This window comes from Motacilla alba, chromosome 1 (assembly GCF_015832195.1).
Source record: "Motacilla alba alba isolate MOTALB_02 chromosome 1, Motacilla_alba_V1.0_pri, whole genome shotgun sequence".
NCBI lineage: Eukaryota > Metazoa > Chordata > Aves > Passeriformes > Motacillidae > Motacilla > Motacilla alba.
The window spans coordinates 190,292-206,399 of NC_052016.1; the positions used below are offsets into that span (position 1 = coordinate 190,292).

A 16,108-nucleotide genomic window follows, 5' to 3' on the forward strand; every position below is an offset into this window, starting at 1 on the left:
CTCATTTCCAGCCCTGCCTGACCTTTGCCCAGAGGTTCTTTGAGACAGGAGCTCCCTCTTGGCAGCGAGGCCTTGCTGTGGTTTGAGCAGTGTCATCCTGAAGTTAATCAAACTCCTTAAGAGCTGATGGGAAAGCAAAGGGAGAACCAAAAGCCTGACAGGTCCTGCAGGAAGAGGAGAAGGAGAACCTGGTGCATTCAGAGGAGACCCCAGGAGCCCCGGGTCCGCGTCTCCTGCCTCAGGGGCTGGCACACCCAAGGGGCACCAGGGCCGGCACCTTTCTCGGGGAGCTGCTGCAGAACATGCACGGAGCCGTGCTGGGGCTCTGCGTGGAGATAATGGCCCCTCCAGCAGGGCTGCAAATCAGGGACGGCGAGGGCGGCTGGCCAGCCAAGCCCCGCGCTGGGTCTGGGCACCTTGCCCTGGGGCCCCACCCTGGTTTGGGTCCCCTCCCCCGGGTGCCAGGGCCTGGGGCCCCCCCGGGGGCGCAGCCAATGAAGGGGTGCAGCGGGGAGAGGAGGGGCCCCGCGCAGGGGATAAAAGCGGGGCCGGGCAGCGGCTCCCCAGCGCGCGATCCTTCGGGAGCCAGAGCCCAGAGTTCCTCCGTGCGACACGCAGCCCTCCTGCCAACACCATGGTGCAGTGGACAGCTGAGGAGAAGCAGCTCATCACCGGCCTCTGGGGCAAGGTCAACGTCGCCGAGTGCGGTGGCGAGGCCCTGGCCAGGTAGGTGCAGCTCAGGACTGCCCCTGAACCTGCAGAGGGAACACTCCAGCCGTGGGAGCGCTGATGTGACTCTGTCTGTGTCTCTCCCCAGGCTGCTGATCGTCTACCCCTGGACCCAGAGGTTCTTCGCCTCCTTCGGGAACCTGTCCAGCCCCACCGCCGTCCTTGGCAACCCCAAGGTGCAAGCCCATGGCAAGAAGGTGCTGACCTCCTTCGGGGAAGCCGTCAAGAACCTGGACAGCATCAAGAACACCTTTGCCCAGCTGTCCGAGCTGCACTGCGACAAGCTGCACGTGGACCCCGAGAACTTCAGGGTGAGTCCTGCCCTGACCTGCCCTCCCCAGTGCAGGCTGTGCCCAGAGCTTGATCCCAGCAGGAGAGGGATTTCCCCGGGCAGGGCAGTGCGGGAGGAAGAGGCTGGGGTTGGCATGGGGGTGATGTGCAGAGGGACAGGGAGAAAAGGGACCCAGTGCAGCCTGGTGGGGAGGCACTGCACGGGCTGAGAGGTGACAGGGGCTGTGGGCAGGGACAGGGGAGGGGAGGATGTGGTTCCAGTGGGGGAATGGAGGGGGAGAACAAAGTGAGAGCAGTTGTTGAGCAGGAAGAGGTTTGAGCCAAGGGGGAAGAGAAGGAGCAAGAGCAAAGTTTGGCACAGAGGAGAGCAGAGAGATGAGTGAGGAGCAGAGGCGTGAGGATGCCAGAATTAAAAGAGGATCTACAGAGAGAAAACTTTGGCTGAGAGCGTCTCAGTGGGGAATTAACCCCACCATTTGTCCTTAGGCTGGGGCTGAGGCTGCCAGAAATGCTCTTGTGTCAGCATGAGCTCCTTGTTTGTGCTCTGTGCAGCCAAGCTCTGTCTCCTGCTGCGCTGGGAGCTCAGCCGGGTCTTCTGCTTGAGACAAGCTCCAGAACAAAGCCAGAAGGGACAAAGAAAAATTTACTCCAAAAAACTCCGGAGAATATTTGGCTACTCTTCCCACATGGTAGAATTAGAGCAAGAGCAGAGACCAGGTTTAAGGCACATCTCAGAAAGGACCTGGGGGAGGTTTTTAAGGCTGCAGGTTTCCGGAGGCTTGCCTGGGTGCAGTGCGAGTGCTTGTGCGGGGCTTTGCTAACCTGAGGCTGCTCTCGTCCCCACAGCTCCTGGGTGACATCCTGGTCGTGGTCCTGGCCGCCCACTTCGGCAAGGACTTCACTCCCGACTGCCAGGCTGCCTGGCAGAAGCTGGTGCGTGTGGTTGCCCACGCCCTGGCCCGCAAGTACCACTGAGGAGCTGCAGGAGCGCCCGGCAGCGCCCGCACCCGCTGCCCGCGGAGCCAACGCTTCTAACAGCCAAATAAAGCTCATCCTGTGAACTCTGCCTGGTCCGTGTGTCCCTGAGGGCATGGAGGGCACGGGGCACAGCTGGCCGGGCTGGCAGGTCACAGAAAATACCCCCTGCCTTTGTTTTGGGTGGTTTCTGTGGTTGGTGTGGGATCGGCCTCTGGAAATTGTGCTTTCAGGATTGATAAAGTCCTGCCACCCCCGGGGTCACAGCGGGGGCTTAGCATGGAGAACTGCTCAGAGTTTTACTGTAAAACCTGCATGTCTCTCCTAGAAGAGGGAAATTGAGAGGATTCATATTTTTCGTGGGGGAAGATAAACAAATTGAAGACTTTAATCTACCCTGGCTCATCCCTGGCATACAACCTACCCAAAATCAGCTGAGTCACACAGGCCCAGCAGCCAGCTGGGTGGGGGCAGGTTTTAGATAAACATTTTGCTATCAAGGCCTGAGCAGACTTTGTTTATTCACATCCCTCCCACCCTGCGCCGCCCACTCTGCAACTGGGGGGGGGCCCAATTCTGCCAAGAGCAGGGACTTAATTTCCTGGATGGGAGTTTTGGGTGGGTTTGGGTGTCTGCGGAGCCGGACTCTTTGGGTAGGGTTTGTTCTTGGCATGGGAAGCACATCTGAGCAGAGCATGACGAGGCAAAAGCGATGCTTGGCCGAAAGGATGTGCCCACTTCTAAGGGAAAATATTGGGCAAAGCTATTCACACCAGGATTTCTGGCAGCCAGGTTGCACTGTGCTCTGCCTCACCCACATCTCTGGGCACTCACTCTCTGCCCCTGACCCACAGGAAGGTGTTACAAGCTCCCTGTGACCCATAAATGCCCTTTCTGAGTCACGACACCAAAAAAAGAGGCATTTTGTTCCTGCTGGCAAGGTACACACTGAGAAGAGATGATTCACAGCAAATCCCAAAGGGTTTTTCTCTCTGCAGGGAGACTGGGCAGGCACAGAGTCATCCAACCCCCAAATATTTCATGACTTTCCATAGGCTTCATGAGAGATAGGAGTCGTTTCCCATGAAGGGGATTGTTCATGGGCTTCAGGCAGGAAGGAGTGAACTGTGTGGATGAGCAGGTCTCCTCCTGCCAGCGACATGTCTGGGGGTGGGAAGGACAACAGATCTGCAGAGGGACTGGGGACAAGGCCTGCAGGGACAGCACACAGGGAATGGCTGCCAGTGCCAGAGGGCAGGGCTGGATGGGATCTTGGCAATGAGGAATTGTTCCCTGGCAGGGTGGGCAGGGGCTGGGATGGAATTCCATCCCTGGATCCCTGGCAGTGCCCAAGGCCAGGCTGGACCCTGGGGCTGGAGCAGCCTGGCACAGGGGAAGGTGTCCCTGCCATGGCAGGGGTGGCACTGGCTGGGCTGTGAGGTCCCTCCAGCCCATTCTATCATTCCATGATCCCATAGCCTGAGCAGACCCCCACGGTTCTGGCATTCCCTGCACCTGCTGAGGCCCAGCAGGATGGGAGCAGCCCTCAGCGCTGCTGCCTTGCGGCTTCACTCCCACCTCCATTCCCACCCTGCTCCGAGTGCCCCTAGCACACAAATCCTGTGGGGTGTGCTGTCCCCATGCTGCTTTTCCTGCTCCTGTGGGGTGTGCTGTCCCCATGCTGCTTTTCCTGCTCCCATTCCATGTCAGAACATCCCCGTGGGTGCCAGCACCCCTTGGGTGGTGCCCAGTGCAGCACTGGCAGCGCCCAGGTCCTGCAGGGGCTGATAAGGGGGTGCAGGAGGGTGGGCTCTGGTGGTAGCCTGGCAGCCTTTTCCCTGCATATCCCCTCGTCCTGCCTGGGCCAGGCTGAGCTCGACTTCCTTTGCCTTCGTGGTCCAGCCCCCAGCTGTGGGGACTGGATTTTCTGGAGAAAAGGCAAATGTAAGCAAATCTAATGAAGATTATTCATTCCTATTCCACTAAAAAAAAGAGTCTAAAACTAGCAGGGGGGAAAGATATTGTCAGGCTGGAGACCTCTCTTGCTATTTGCTTTTTTTTAGTTGCTTTTCCTGCCATATTTTCAGTGCAAAAGACACTTGGCAGGAGATGGTCCCTGGAGGAAGTGCTGATGTGTGAGAGGAGCTTGGTCAGCCCTGCAGCTCTGCTGCCGCCTGGTCACGCCCTCACCCATCCCCTGTCTGCAGGACTCAGCAGCTCTTCCTCAGCCCAGTGCAAACCCTCTGGAAAACAGCAGGAAAACAGGAAAGCAGGGCACTGAGCCTGGCACCTTGGCATCAAAACCCCTGGGCTGATTTCGGCAAGAATTGCGTTTCCTGGGGCTTTGTGCAGAAAACAAAAGAGGAAATCTCCCTGGGGCATTGCTCCTGGTGAGGGAGCTGCACCCCTGGCAGCTCCAGGGTGTGCCAGGGGAATCCAAACCTCTCCTCCAGGAGAGCCTGGCCTGGCTGAACGTGGCAGGGGCAGGGGGAGCTCAGGTTCAGAAGGGGCTCCCCCACAAGCTGGACATCCCTGAGTTGAGCCTGTGCAGGTTTTAGAGCCCACAGCAGAACCTGCAGCAGCAAACCCCGTGTTCCAAGGCTGTTTCAGTGCTCCTCAGGGATGTGGCTGAAGGCAGGAACGGGTGATGCTGCTGCCCCTGCCCACAGCACTGCGGCGGGCTCCTGGCACAGCTGAGGGGACAACGTCTGGGTGGGCCTCAGGCAGCATGGGTGAGCTTCACAGTGCTTCCAACCCAAACCATTCTGACACTCTGCCTTAGAATGTCCCCAATTGGAAAGGACTGCCATGATAGTTGAAGTCCAGCTCATAAGTTGGACTCCAAAGTCCAGCTATAATTCCTCGTGCTCCGGAAGGCACAAATAAATCAAAGAGGTCCAGTTCTGTTACAGGAGAAGGATATTGGGGTTGATGCAGATTTGGCTGCAGAGCCTGAGCATCCTCTGAGCAGCTCCAGCGCAGCTCCTGGTGGTGCAGGGACACCCAAGGCCTTGGGCAGGGCAGGGACCTGCAGGGTTTGCGGGTGGCAAACCCGTCTGCGTGGCTCTGCCACGGGCTGCATTTTGAGCACTCACTTTGAGCATTCACCACCCCACTGATGCCAGGCAGAGCCCGGCGTGCAGAGAGCTGGGGCAGGAGCTCACGGCTCACAGGAGCCAGCCCTGAGCCCCTGCCCAGGGCCAGAGGGGATGGAGCACTGCTGGGGCTCCTGCAGCCCTGCTCTGCCTGGCCGTGCTGGAAGGGGAAGAGCTGCCCCGCAGAGGGGATGGGATAAAGCTGGAGCTCAGGATAACCAGAGCCCCTTCTGGGGTGCCCCTCCCTGGCCACCCCCTCCTGCCGCCCGGGACCCCCGCCCGTCCCAGCCAATGGCCCCGCTGGAGGGGCCGGCCAGGGGCTGGCCCGGGGCATAAAACCCGGCCCGGGGCCTGGGCTCAGCTCAGCTCTGCGCCCTCCTGCAGCCACCATGGTGCACTGGTCAGCCGAGGAGAAGCAGCTCATCACCAGCGTGTGGGCCAAGGTCAGCGTGGAGGAATGCGGCGCCGAGGCCCTGGCCAGGTGGGTGCAGCTCCAGGAGCGCCCTGCGCTGCAGGGAACCACGGAGTCGGGCAGCTTGACCTGCCTGTGTCTCTCCCCAGGCTGCTGATCGTCTACCCCTGGACCCAGAGGTTCTTCTCTGACTTCGGGAACCTGTCCAGCCCCACGGCCATCATCGGCAACCCCAAGGTGCGTGCCCATGGCAAGAAGGTGCTGACCTCCTTTGGGGAAGCCATCAAGAACCTGGACAACCTCAAGGGCACCTACTCCAAGCTGTCCGAGCTGCACTGCGACAAGCTGCACGTGGACCCCGAGAACTTCAGGGTGAGCTGTGTTTGCAGCCCCAGCCCTCCCCTGTCCCCACACAGTCCTGCCTGCTGGGGAGGAATCCCTGTGCAGTACCCAAGAGAGGTGCTGGTTTGTACGAAGGTCTTTGCAGCAGTGTCTGTGACTTTCTCCCTCAAAAGTGCCATTTTTAGTGCCAGCACAGCACAGGGGAGGGGCAGGTATGGAGAGAACACCTGGAGGAGGCTGTGTTACCTGCAGGAGAGATGGTTACCTGGAGGAGACCTGGCAGGGGAACAGCCCCAGGGGAAGGTGCAGCCTGGGCTGGAGGACTCAGAGCAGAGGGAAGCTCAGCAGAGCATTTCAGGAAATCCAAGCCCCCACAGCAAGACCGGCAGAACCAAGGAGCAGGGTCCTGCCTTGCCCAGCACGGTGCATGGCACACTCCCTCTTCCTCCTCCAACTCTTTTAATTTAAAAAGGATAATTTTCTTAATTTATGTCAAAAGAAAAAAAAAAATCAGGTTTTTCAGGGTGGGTTTCAGGCCAAATCCAAATGCTTTAGCATTCTGAAAATTGGGAACTAGTTCGAGGTTCTTTCTTTCTGATTTAGTTTTATTTTATTTCATTTTTAAGAATGAAACAAATACTGTTTTCCCAAAACCCAGAGCTGTCTGTGGGAGGACTGGGGACTCTGTGCGGCAGGGAGCAGGGAGTGAGCCATGCCTGTAACCAGGGCTGAGGAGGAAGAGGAGGAGGAGGAGGAGGAGGGTGCAGGGTGTGGCAGCCCTTTCAGGAGGGCAATTCTGCCTCAGGGAGAAGTCGGGGGAGGAAACCTGTGGGCTGCAGGAGGGGTCTGGGGGGAGAGGGGCTGGGGAGGGGGAGAATCTGCACAGAAACACCAGGGAGACACAAAGGAGAAGCTGCTGCTGCTGGTGAGGGGGTTCCAGTGCCAGCAGAGCCTTGGTGACAGCGGGTCTGGCAGCCCAGCCCCAGCCTGGGCAGCCTGAGCCTGGCTCTGCTCGGGCTGACCAGGGGCTCCGGGTGACCAGCAGCTCCCAGCAGCACTGACCCACCTGTCCTTCTCTCCTCAGCTCCTTGGGGACATCCTCGTCATCGTGCTGGCGTCCCACTTGGGCAGGGATTTCACCCCTGTGTGCCAGTTTGCCTGGCAGAAGCTCATGGGTGTGGTGGCCCACGCTCTGGCCCACAAGTACCACTGACCACCCTGGGGAGAGCAGGAGCCCCGGGCCAGCAACTGCCCCATGGGGAGCCCCTGACCCCGATAAACCCTCTGATAAACCCAGCACTAAACCCTCCAATAAACCCTCTGATAAACCCTCCTATGAACCTGTCTGTCGGCTCCTGTGCAGTGTCCGTGTGTCCGTGCTGGGCAGGGAGGGGCTGGGCTGGACTGGGAGCCCAGGGCCACACACCAGTGACCCCTGGGCTGGGGGCTGGGACAGCCCAGGATCCCCAGACCCTGCGGGGCAAAGGCAGCCCAGGGTTCCCCAGCTCTGCAGGGCTCAGAAGATGCTGCAGAGGGACTGGGGACAAGGATGGAGGGACAGGAGCCAGGGAATGGCTGCCAGTGCCAGAGGGCAGGGCTGGGTGGGATCTTGGCAATGAGGAATTGTTCCCTGGCAGGGTGGGCAGGGGCTGGGATGGAATTCCATCCCTGGATCCCTGGCAGTGCCCAAGGCCAGGCTGGACCCTGGGGCTGGAGCAGCCTGGCACAGTGGGAGGTGTCCCTGCCATGGCAGGGGTGGCACTGGGTGGGATTTGGGGTCCCTCCAACCCAACCCAGTCTGGGATTTTCGTGGTGGGCTCCAGGAGGAGAGGTGCCATCTCCCACAACTGTGATTTCTATAATTTTATACTTTCCCAATGCCTTTTCCCTCCCATTTTGCCAAAGAGCAATCCTCCTCTCCTGAATTCTGCTCAGTCATTACTCTCTGCTGTTGTTGTGGACATTCCCTTCCTTTCCATCCCAGGCAGCAGCATGTGCAGCTCATTCATCAAAGTTTTGTGATGCTGTGGGAGCACAATCCATCATCCTGCTGGGCTGAACTTCCCACCATTCCAGAGCTGTGTTCAGAGGGACTCGGGAGTTTTCCATCTTTTCTAAATCAGACCTGAACCAAATCTGTGCTGATTGCAGCTCCCAGCGTCTTTTAGAGAATTCTTATTCAAGTGTTAGTCAGGAGCAGGTGAACCAGGGGACTATCAGATGTAATTATTTTTATCTTGGCCTTATCCCCACACTTAGCAAAATTGCTGGAGCAGAAAAAGTCCCCAGTTCACTTCTTAGCACAAGCCAAAAATACTCTTTCAGCAGCTCTGTGCTGCCCCTGCTGGGGTTATTTTTCATGTGTTTATAGGCACAATTTTCCACCTCTCCAGGGAATTCAGGAGTGGCAGTGTCACGGAGCCTTTCAGGAGCCCGAGCTGCTGGGGCTGGATTGCAGTCACAGCACCAGCTGCCCCCGGGAGGGGTGTGCTGTGTGTGACACTGCTGCAAGGAGGGGGACTGGCACTGTGCTTGCTCTGGGGTTTGAAAGATGCTTCGTGGCTTTTGGGAGGTAAATAAAGATGTTGCTTTCTCCAGGAACTGAGTGGAAATTCCCCACTTGCCCAAAGAATCTCTGCTCCTGCAGGGCCTGTTTCAGATTTTGATGCGGTGTCATGCCTCAGAGATATCTGGACAGAAAATCTCTTTGCCTGTGGCACAAAGGGATCCTTGCAGATTTCCTGGGATGGCCTCGGTGCTCATGGCCAAAGCAGCAGGTGAGGCTGCAGGGTGGGACCTGCCCTCCTTGCTCTCTTCGTGAGCCCCTGCTGCAGGGGCAGGCTGGGATCAGGATCACAACTTTTTCCTCTCTCACAGCCACGATCTGATGCCATGGCAACTGCAGCGGAGCTCAGAGCCCCTCAGAAATAGCATGCGGATGTTAAAAGATTTTTGATCCCTCGGTGACTTTGGAGGAAGGAAGGTTGGAAGCCCCAGAGGGACTTGTCAGAGCTGATTTGCCTCATCTTTCCTTTGTTCCACCCCCTTGCCTCCTCCGCCCTCTGTCAGTGCCCTTCTAGCCCGGGTTCTCTGCAGCAGAGACCCAGACACGTGCAGGAATCGCACTTCGGAGCTGCTGCTGGGTTTCTCTTTCCTGCCCCTGAGTCTCACCTGGCTTGGGGTGAAGAGCAGGAGTCTCACTGCCTGCCCACAGCAGAGACCAGGCCCTTCTGCTCTTTGACTTTGTTGGCAGGGCTTTTATGGCATCTCCCTCTGATGCCTCAGGTTTTGGCTTTTCTATTTTTCAGGTTCTGTGCTGCTTCAGTGTGCGGGTCTGGGTTCACATTATGGGATGCTGAGCTCTCTGCACAGAGCAGGGACACAAAACAATTCCTGCTCCAGCTGGGCACCAAGGACAAATGATCCAAAGCTCAGCCCAGGAGCACCAACAGCGTGGGCTGGAGAGAGACAAACAAGCAGGGTGGGAGTGCCTGGGCTAAAGCTGGAACGGGACAATGAACTGCAAGGTGCAAATGGAGCAGAGCTGAGCCAAGGGAGAGACCCCGTGCCCGCTCGTGCATTTTGGGACCATTTTGGGTCATCTTGGGTGCGGCCCTGGCTGGGCTCTTGTGCTGCCCAAGGTGGATCCATGGAGGAGATCCTTGCAATAAATCCCTAATTTAAGTCCCTCCGGTCTCTGTTCTACACCAGCCCTCCCAAGGCATCCCCTGCCCCTCTCTATGCCCAGGTCAGCTGAGGGCTGCTGTGCAGACGGGGCACCCCTCTCCTCCTCCTCCTCCTCCTCCTCCTCCTCAGCCCTCTCTCCACAAGGTTCTGCCATGGGAGAACCTGACTCTTGTCAAGCACCTGGAGAAGGGAGCGTGAGGCTTTTGCAGCGACCCGAATCCCAGAGCCACTGGGGCTGGAAAAGCCCTCCAAGCTCACGGAGTCCCAGCTGTGGCTGATCCCCAGCTGGCCAGCTGTGGCTGGAGATGGTGCCCAGCCCCTCTGGCCTCACTGGCAGCAGGGCTGGTGCTGCCCAGGGGCAGGAGCTGCCCAGCCCTGGGAGCATCACCCTCTGCTCCCAGCACAGCAGTGTCACCGCAGGACACGAATCAACCCGGCGCACACGCCGCTGGTCTCAAGGTGAGAAATGGGAAGTTTGATTCCTGACTCCAGCATTTATAGACTTCCAAAGGTGACAGTGGATTGGAGGGTGGCAGTGCCACCTCTCCAATGACACTGGACAAATTAATAGTCTATCGAATGTTTTCTTCTCCATAAAAGAATGTAAAACAATGAGTTATTTACAGAAAGTGTGTGAGAAAGTTCCTTACAAGAATGTAAACATCAGAAGGCTTAGAAAATCCAGAAAAATCAGGGTGACACAGCAGCACCCGGGCTGGGGCTCAGGCTGTGCCTGGCACTCACTGCTGCTGTGTCCCAGGGGACAGGGCAGGAGGGGCTGAGGAGTGCCCCTGCCTGGCTCTGGCCGGGCAGCAGTGCAGCTGGGCAGAGCCATGGGTGGCAGGATGGCTGCCCTGGGGCAGCCCCGTGGGTGCAGGATGGCCCTTGTCCCAGTTCTTACCCATTTTTACCACGACCAGAACAGTGGGTGATGCACAGAATGAATAAATCATCTTCTTGTTTTTGGGGGGTGTTGCAGAGGATGAGGATGCCGTGCAGGTCTGCGTTTGCACACTCAGATTCAAATGCTTGAATCTGGTTTTTCGTGTTGAAGGCTATTAGAGCACGCTGGAAAGCTGCCTGCTAATTTAACTTATCAAGCTAATTACTGAGCTGCTGGAGTGAGGAGCGGAGGCGCAGATGTCTGGAGCTTTGTCTGAGACTGGGGCAGTTGAAAACACACCAATTCCATTTCTCATGGCACGCTGGTGAGTTCAGCCCTCAACTGAACAGTGCCAAGTTCCCTGTTTGCACAGACAGTGCGAATTCCTGGAATGCTGGGGGCTGGAAATGTTTAACTTCTCCCACACCAGCCCCTAAAAAGAGCAGTGGGCAAGTCAGGGACTCCCTAGTGCCAGCTTGAGGGGCATCTTATAGCTCGCTTTGAATTTTTCCCTTACAACCCCAAAGGCAGCGCTCTGCATTCGGGGCTGGAGCCCTGTCAGCATCTCTCCCGTGCTGTGATTTGTATTCCTCAGAGCCAGCATCCCCCGAGGCTCTGTGGGCTGGGCTGGCAGCTCTGTACCAGGGAGGGCGCTGGGTTTGGGCACGTGTTGCCTAATTCCCCTCGCAGCTGTGGCTGCAATATCAGCATTCCTGATAAGCATTATAGCTGCTGTGTGTTTTCCTAATAAATATCGACTGCAATGCCTGGCACTGGGGGCAGCTAGGGTGACAGCAATGGCAGCAGCAGCTGGAATGGTGAACGGACTCGGAAATGAAGGGAAACAAAAAGCCCTGGATTGGCCAATGCCTTAGACCTGTGAGAGAGACCTGTGCCCTCGGGGGCCAGCGTGGGTGACAGGTGAATCCTGGCAACTGCTGCTGTTTCTGCAGCTCCACAGTGCCAGGTGCTGCGCAGACCCGGAACAGCGACGCAACTGCAGCTTCCCCCTGTCCTTCCCCTGAAGGGCGTGAGGGAGGCAGCAAAGGCTGCAGCTGGGGCACAGCAGGAGCAGTCGAACCATGGAGTGGTGTGGGCTGGGAGGGACCTTAAAGCTGCTCCTGTGCACCCCCAGCCATGGGCAGGGCCGTGTTCTGGACTCTGGCAGGGTGGCTCCAGCTGGAGGGGCCCCCTCACCATGGATGTCCCAAACCCCACGACCAGATGCCTCTAATGAGTGCCCTTGCAGGGGGAATGGGGGACACTGGGGCTGCTGCAGGACTCGGTTTGCTCTGCGTTGTCACCTGGGAGTGCGTGGAGGGCACTCCTGGAGCTCGCACAGGACACCAGGGCAGGCTCGGGACTGGTAACAGCTGCCCTCTGTGCTTTTATAGGGGTGTTAAAACCTCAGTTCCACATAGAATGTGTGCTTCCTTCTGCTGCAGCAAGCTTAGTGTAGCCCCAGCACGCCCAGAGCCCCGGGACTGGTGGCACCTGGCTGGGACAGGGCGGCACTGGGATCAGCAGTCCCACACAGGCTCGGGGAAGGGAGCTTGAGGGGCTCTCCTCGGGTGGTGCTGGGTGTGCATAACACATCTGCTGATGTGGGAAACTCCATGGAGATTTCTCAGACCTGGGGCTCAACCCCGAGACCCTCGGAAGGGTCTCAGCCTGTTCCTCCTTCTCTGAGTGCAGCCCCTTTGATCAGGCTGCAGATCCCACAGCAGATCCCACAGCAGATCCCACAGCAGATGCCAGAGCAGATCCCACAGCAGACCCCACAGCAGATCCCAGAGCTGATCCCACAGCAGATCCCAGAGCTGATCCCACAGCAGACCCCGCAGCAGATCCCGCAGCAGATCCCACAGCAGATCCCAGAGCTGATCCCACAGCAGATCCCACATCCCACAGCAGACCCCTCAGCAGATCCTGCTCGTCCTGCAGAAGAATTCCCCAACTCATAGAAGAGCAGGCAGGACACAGCAGAGCTTTGTGCCCCTGAGACGATGGGGGTCTGGAGCTGTGACTTGGCTGAGCCAGCAGGAGGGAATTTTGCCTTTGTGCTCAGCTCCTGGCCAGGAAAACCACAGCTCCCCAAAGTCGGAGCGCTGGAGGGGCTGAGGAGACGTGTCTGGCTGAGGGATGGAGAGTGATGATGGGCTCCTTGCTGTGCTGGGCTCAGGGGCTGCTCACTCCTCTGGCAGAGCCACCCTGCCCTGACTGTGCGGCTCCAGGGAGCAACAGGGCTGGACAGCTCATCCTGGCCAAGGGGCAGGGAAAGCAGGCTGTGTCCCACAGAAACCTCCTCTGGATGGGAGCTGGGAGCTCATCCTGGCCAAGGGGCAGGGAAAGCGGGCTGTGTCCCACAGAAACCTCCTCTGGATGGGAGCTGGGAGCTGGGAGCTGATCCTGGCTGGAGGGCAGGGAAAGCAGGATGCATCCCACAGAAACCCCTCCTCTGGATGGGAGCTGGGAGCCCCCTGCTCCTTGCTCTGGCCTCCCAGGCTCAGAGGAGGAGCCCTGTGCACACACCAGGAGCTGGCTCAGATGGTGCCTGGAGATCTCCCTCCCCTGGAGATCGGAGTGAGGGTTCAGTGCTTTATGGAGGAGATTCCTGGATCCCTTCTGTGTGGCTGCTGCAGAGCACATCTCTGCTGGCAGGGAGCCTCATCCTCACTTCAGATCTATTTTTGTCACTATTATTATTATTATTGTAAATAATTTGCACCTCTATTTTCCTTCTTTCTGTGAAAAAGCCCCATGATGATCTTTTCCCTCCCTAAGAATACCCTTGGCAGCAGAGCCTGGGGGAAGCGCCTTTGTGCCAGGCAGTTTGTGCCTCTGGGAGCTGAGCCCAGCTGAGAGCCCAGGCAGGGCAGCCAGGCTTTGCCAAGCACCCAGCAGCTTGTGGGTGCCAAAAAGCAGCACTGGGAACTTCTGCCGGCCCAGGGGTGGCAGATTTTGGACTCAGATGTACAAAGTGGAGTGCTGTTTTCCAGCACCAATGAAGTCAGCAATAACCACATCATCCTCTCCTGGAGGGGAGAGCTCTGGCAGCTCCCTGTGCTGCCCAGGAGCAACTTCTGCGTGCAGGGAAGAGAAGATTTCAGACCTCTTTACCCACCAGGCTGGAAAATGGGCAAGGATTGTCCTTCCTTGGGGGTTTCTGGCCCCTGGGCTGGGTGCAGGTCCCTGCTCTGAGGGAAGCAGAGTCTCAGGGGGTTGTCAGGCCCGCAGATCACACCATGGCACATCTGGCTCTGCCAAGGCACTTTGTGTCACCCCTGCTCTGCCCTGGCTGGACAAAGGGTGTGCACAGCTCTCCCCAACAAGGAAAAAGGGTCTGAGGGCAAGCAGCTCTTGGTGACAGGGGCACCCTCCCTGTGGGACTGATCCTCCCTGCACCCACAGCAGCTCTGCCAAAGGGAGTAAGGTTTATCTGGAGCTGACAGGTGAAAAGCAGCCCAGATCACTTTGCCTTAAGTACAAATATTGAAATAGATATTTCTATATCCAGACTCAAATAGGAGCTGCCTGAGCATCTTCCCTGCAGGCTGCCAGGGAATGTCTCTGCATCCTCCTCCACAAGGTCCCCCAGGAATCCCTCCTCCTCCTCCTCTTCTTCTTCCTCTTCTTCTTCTTCTTCCTCTTCCTCTTCCTCTTCCTCTTCCTCTTCTTCTTCCTCTTCTTCCTCTTCCTCTTCTTCTTCTTCTTCTTCTTCTTCTTCTTCTTCTTCTTCTTCTTCTTCTTCTTCTTCTTCTTCGTCTTCTTCGTCTTCTTCTCTTCTTTTGGCTGATCTGCTGTGCCAGAGGAGATGATGCAGACAGCTCCAGAGTGAACCCCAGTGTCCAGCTGGAGCTGCTGTGGGGCTGCCGTGGGCTGGCACCAGGAGCTCAAGAGGCCTGGGGATGATGTCAAAGCAGGCTGGGAGCGTGGTGTTGGTTTATTTAAGGGAGTGCAGGCAGGAGGAAACTTTCCTGGCCGAGCCTCTGTGGGGACAGGAAGGAGAGGTGTGAGTGCACCTTCTTGTGGGGCTTTCAAACGCCATCACACAGTGCAGGAACGCTCTTCGTTAGATGAAATCTGCTGCAGGAAGGGCTTTCAGAACTACTCAGCCTTACAGTGAAAATAATTAGTCAGGAGAGGATTTTTTTTGTTTTTTAATTGTGAAAGGATTTTAGCAGTGAGGAGTTTAACTCCTGCGAGGGGTGAACTCTGCATTCCCAGGGCTGCAGAAGTCAGATTGAATGCTTTTATGCCAAGTTTCATCACACAGTTGATGAAACCTCCTGGGCAGTGGTAACAGAGGAGAGAATCAAGTGATTTCTGCACGAATGGATCCCTTAAACTGTGGCTAGGGAGGGAGGTTCCTCCCTGAACACCCACAGTGTCATCCCTTGTTGAGTATAGCCACAGCTGCAGCCAATGATGAGCACAGTTTGAGGCACACACAGAATCAGAAAGCTCGGAAAAGGCCTGGGTCAGGTTCCTTGTGCTGGAAGAGGGTGAGCCTGTCCCAGAGCTTCTCACCCCGTGGGGCTCAGAGTGGGGCAGGAGCAGGGGCAGATGGAGCAGGGGCAGATGGGGCAGGAGCAGATGGGGCAGGAGCAGATGGGGCAGGTGCAAATGGAAAAGGAGCAGGTGGAGCAGGAGCAGTCTGGAGTAACCCTTCCTGAGGTGTGGTTGGTGGGAAGATGGATCCTGGTCACCAGCCCTGAGCTCCAAGGACGTTGGGCAGCACTGTGCTGCTCCTCAGTGTAAACTGAGCTGCCAAGAGCTCCTCTTGGTCAAGAAATGATGGATTTCAGGCCAGAAGGGGCAGCCCCCTCCCCCTGGCACACACGCCCACGCTGCAGTGGTGCCCGTTCAGCCCCAAAGGACAGGGACCCACTCACGCCCTGCACACTGCTCAGCTCCATTCCCCCCATCCCCGCAGCAGGGATCCCTTGAGGAGCAGAGCAGGCTGATGTCCCCAGCCTGACTGGGGCTTTGGAAGCCTTCCTGGACTGATGGAGACCTGCAGGCAGGGGAGGGATGGGCAGTGTCCCAGGACAGAGCCAGGCCTTTCCTCCCAAGGGTCTGACACAGCCGAGCTGGGCTCTGGTCCCCCTGCATCCCCACAGATGTCACCCTGCGGCCATCCCAGCGTCCCAGCTGGAGCTGGGCTGTGCTGGAACCCTCACAGGTGCTTGGGCTGGGTGCCACCTGCACTCTGGGGACATTCCCCATTTTTTTCCATGTGGCTTTAAACATCCCAGGAATTGCAAGTCCTGGCAATTTTCTTCTTCACCTCCTCGCAGGCAGCTGCCTCTGCTGATGGTGCTCTACCCGAGAGTTCACTCACTGTGGGGAGCACAGGGACAGGGGACACAGCTCCCAGGAGAGGCTGTCCCCGTGGCCCCAGAGCCCTTCCTGCAGAGGAGGATTGCTGCCCCAGCCCTGAGCACTCCCCTGCCTCCCGGGCTCCAGGGGACTCTGCTCTGCAGAGACCTGAGATGTTTTCCTGCCTGGCGCATCAATCCCAGCAGGGAGCTCTGCGTCTCCCCATACTTCTGGCTAATTAGAGACAGAAGCTGGAGAAGGTGGCAGTTTTTAACCCACTCGGTGCCAATGACCTCGCAAACAGGGCTGAGTTTGCTGTTCTGTGCCTGGTTTCTTCCAGTGTTTTGATTTGGGGCTGCCCAGGGAGCTTTG

The 16,108-nt window shown here is 57.6% G+C and overlaps 2 protein-coding genes across 4 annotated transcripts in view; both read left to right on the forward strand.

Moving 5' to 3' along the window:
* Positions 1 to 16,108, forward strand: part of LOC119697895 (hemoglobin subunit rho) — a 38,129-nt gene that overhangs the window by 14,605 nt on the left and 7,416 nt on the right. The window contains exons 2-4 of one of the 3 annotated variants that reach the window (XM_038129281.1): positions 5,397 to 5,571; positions 5,652 to 5,874; positions 6,929 to 7,439. In XM_038129281.1, the coding sequence (XP_037985209.1) occupies positions 5,397 to 5,571; positions 5,652 to 5,874; positions 6,929 to 7,057 (527 nt within the window). In that variant the 3' untranslated portion in view covers positions 7,058 to 7,439. Of the gene's footprint in view, positions 1 to 3,811; positions 3,940 to 5,396; positions 5,572 to 5,651; positions 5,875 to 6,928; positions 7,440 to 16,108 lie in introns of those variants that run through there. The other 2 variants (XM_038129296.1, XM_038129269.1) reach the window with 2 other exon arrangements.
* On the forward strand, positions 559 to 2,081 carry LOC119697942 (hemoglobin subunit beta). The gene is made up of 3 exons (XM_038129343.1): positions 559 to 726; positions 818 to 1,040; positions 1,867 to 2,081. Exons 1-3 carry the CDS (start codon positions 635 to 637, stop codon positions 1,993 to 1,995), a joined length of 444 nt encoding a protein of 147 aa, XP_037985271.1. The 5' UTR covers positions 559 to 634; the 3' UTR covers positions 1,996 to 2,081.

What these genes read in the sequence shown, in the direction of transcription:
- LOC119697942 (XM_038129343.1), top strand. Translation starts at nt 635, where the DNA reads ATGGTGCAGTGGACAGCTGAGGAGAAGCAGCTCATCACCGGCCTCTGG. An exon ending in GGTGGCGAGGCCCTGGCCAG is followed by an intron (nt 727 to 817) that starts GTAGGTGCAGCT and finishes GTCTCTCCCCAG; the next exon opens with GCTGCTGATCGTCTACCCCT. An exon ending in TGGACCCCGAGAACTTCAGG is followed by an intron (nt 1,041 to 1,866) that starts GTGAGTCCTGCC and finishes TCGTCCCCACAG; the next exon opens with CTCCTGGGTGACATCCTGGT.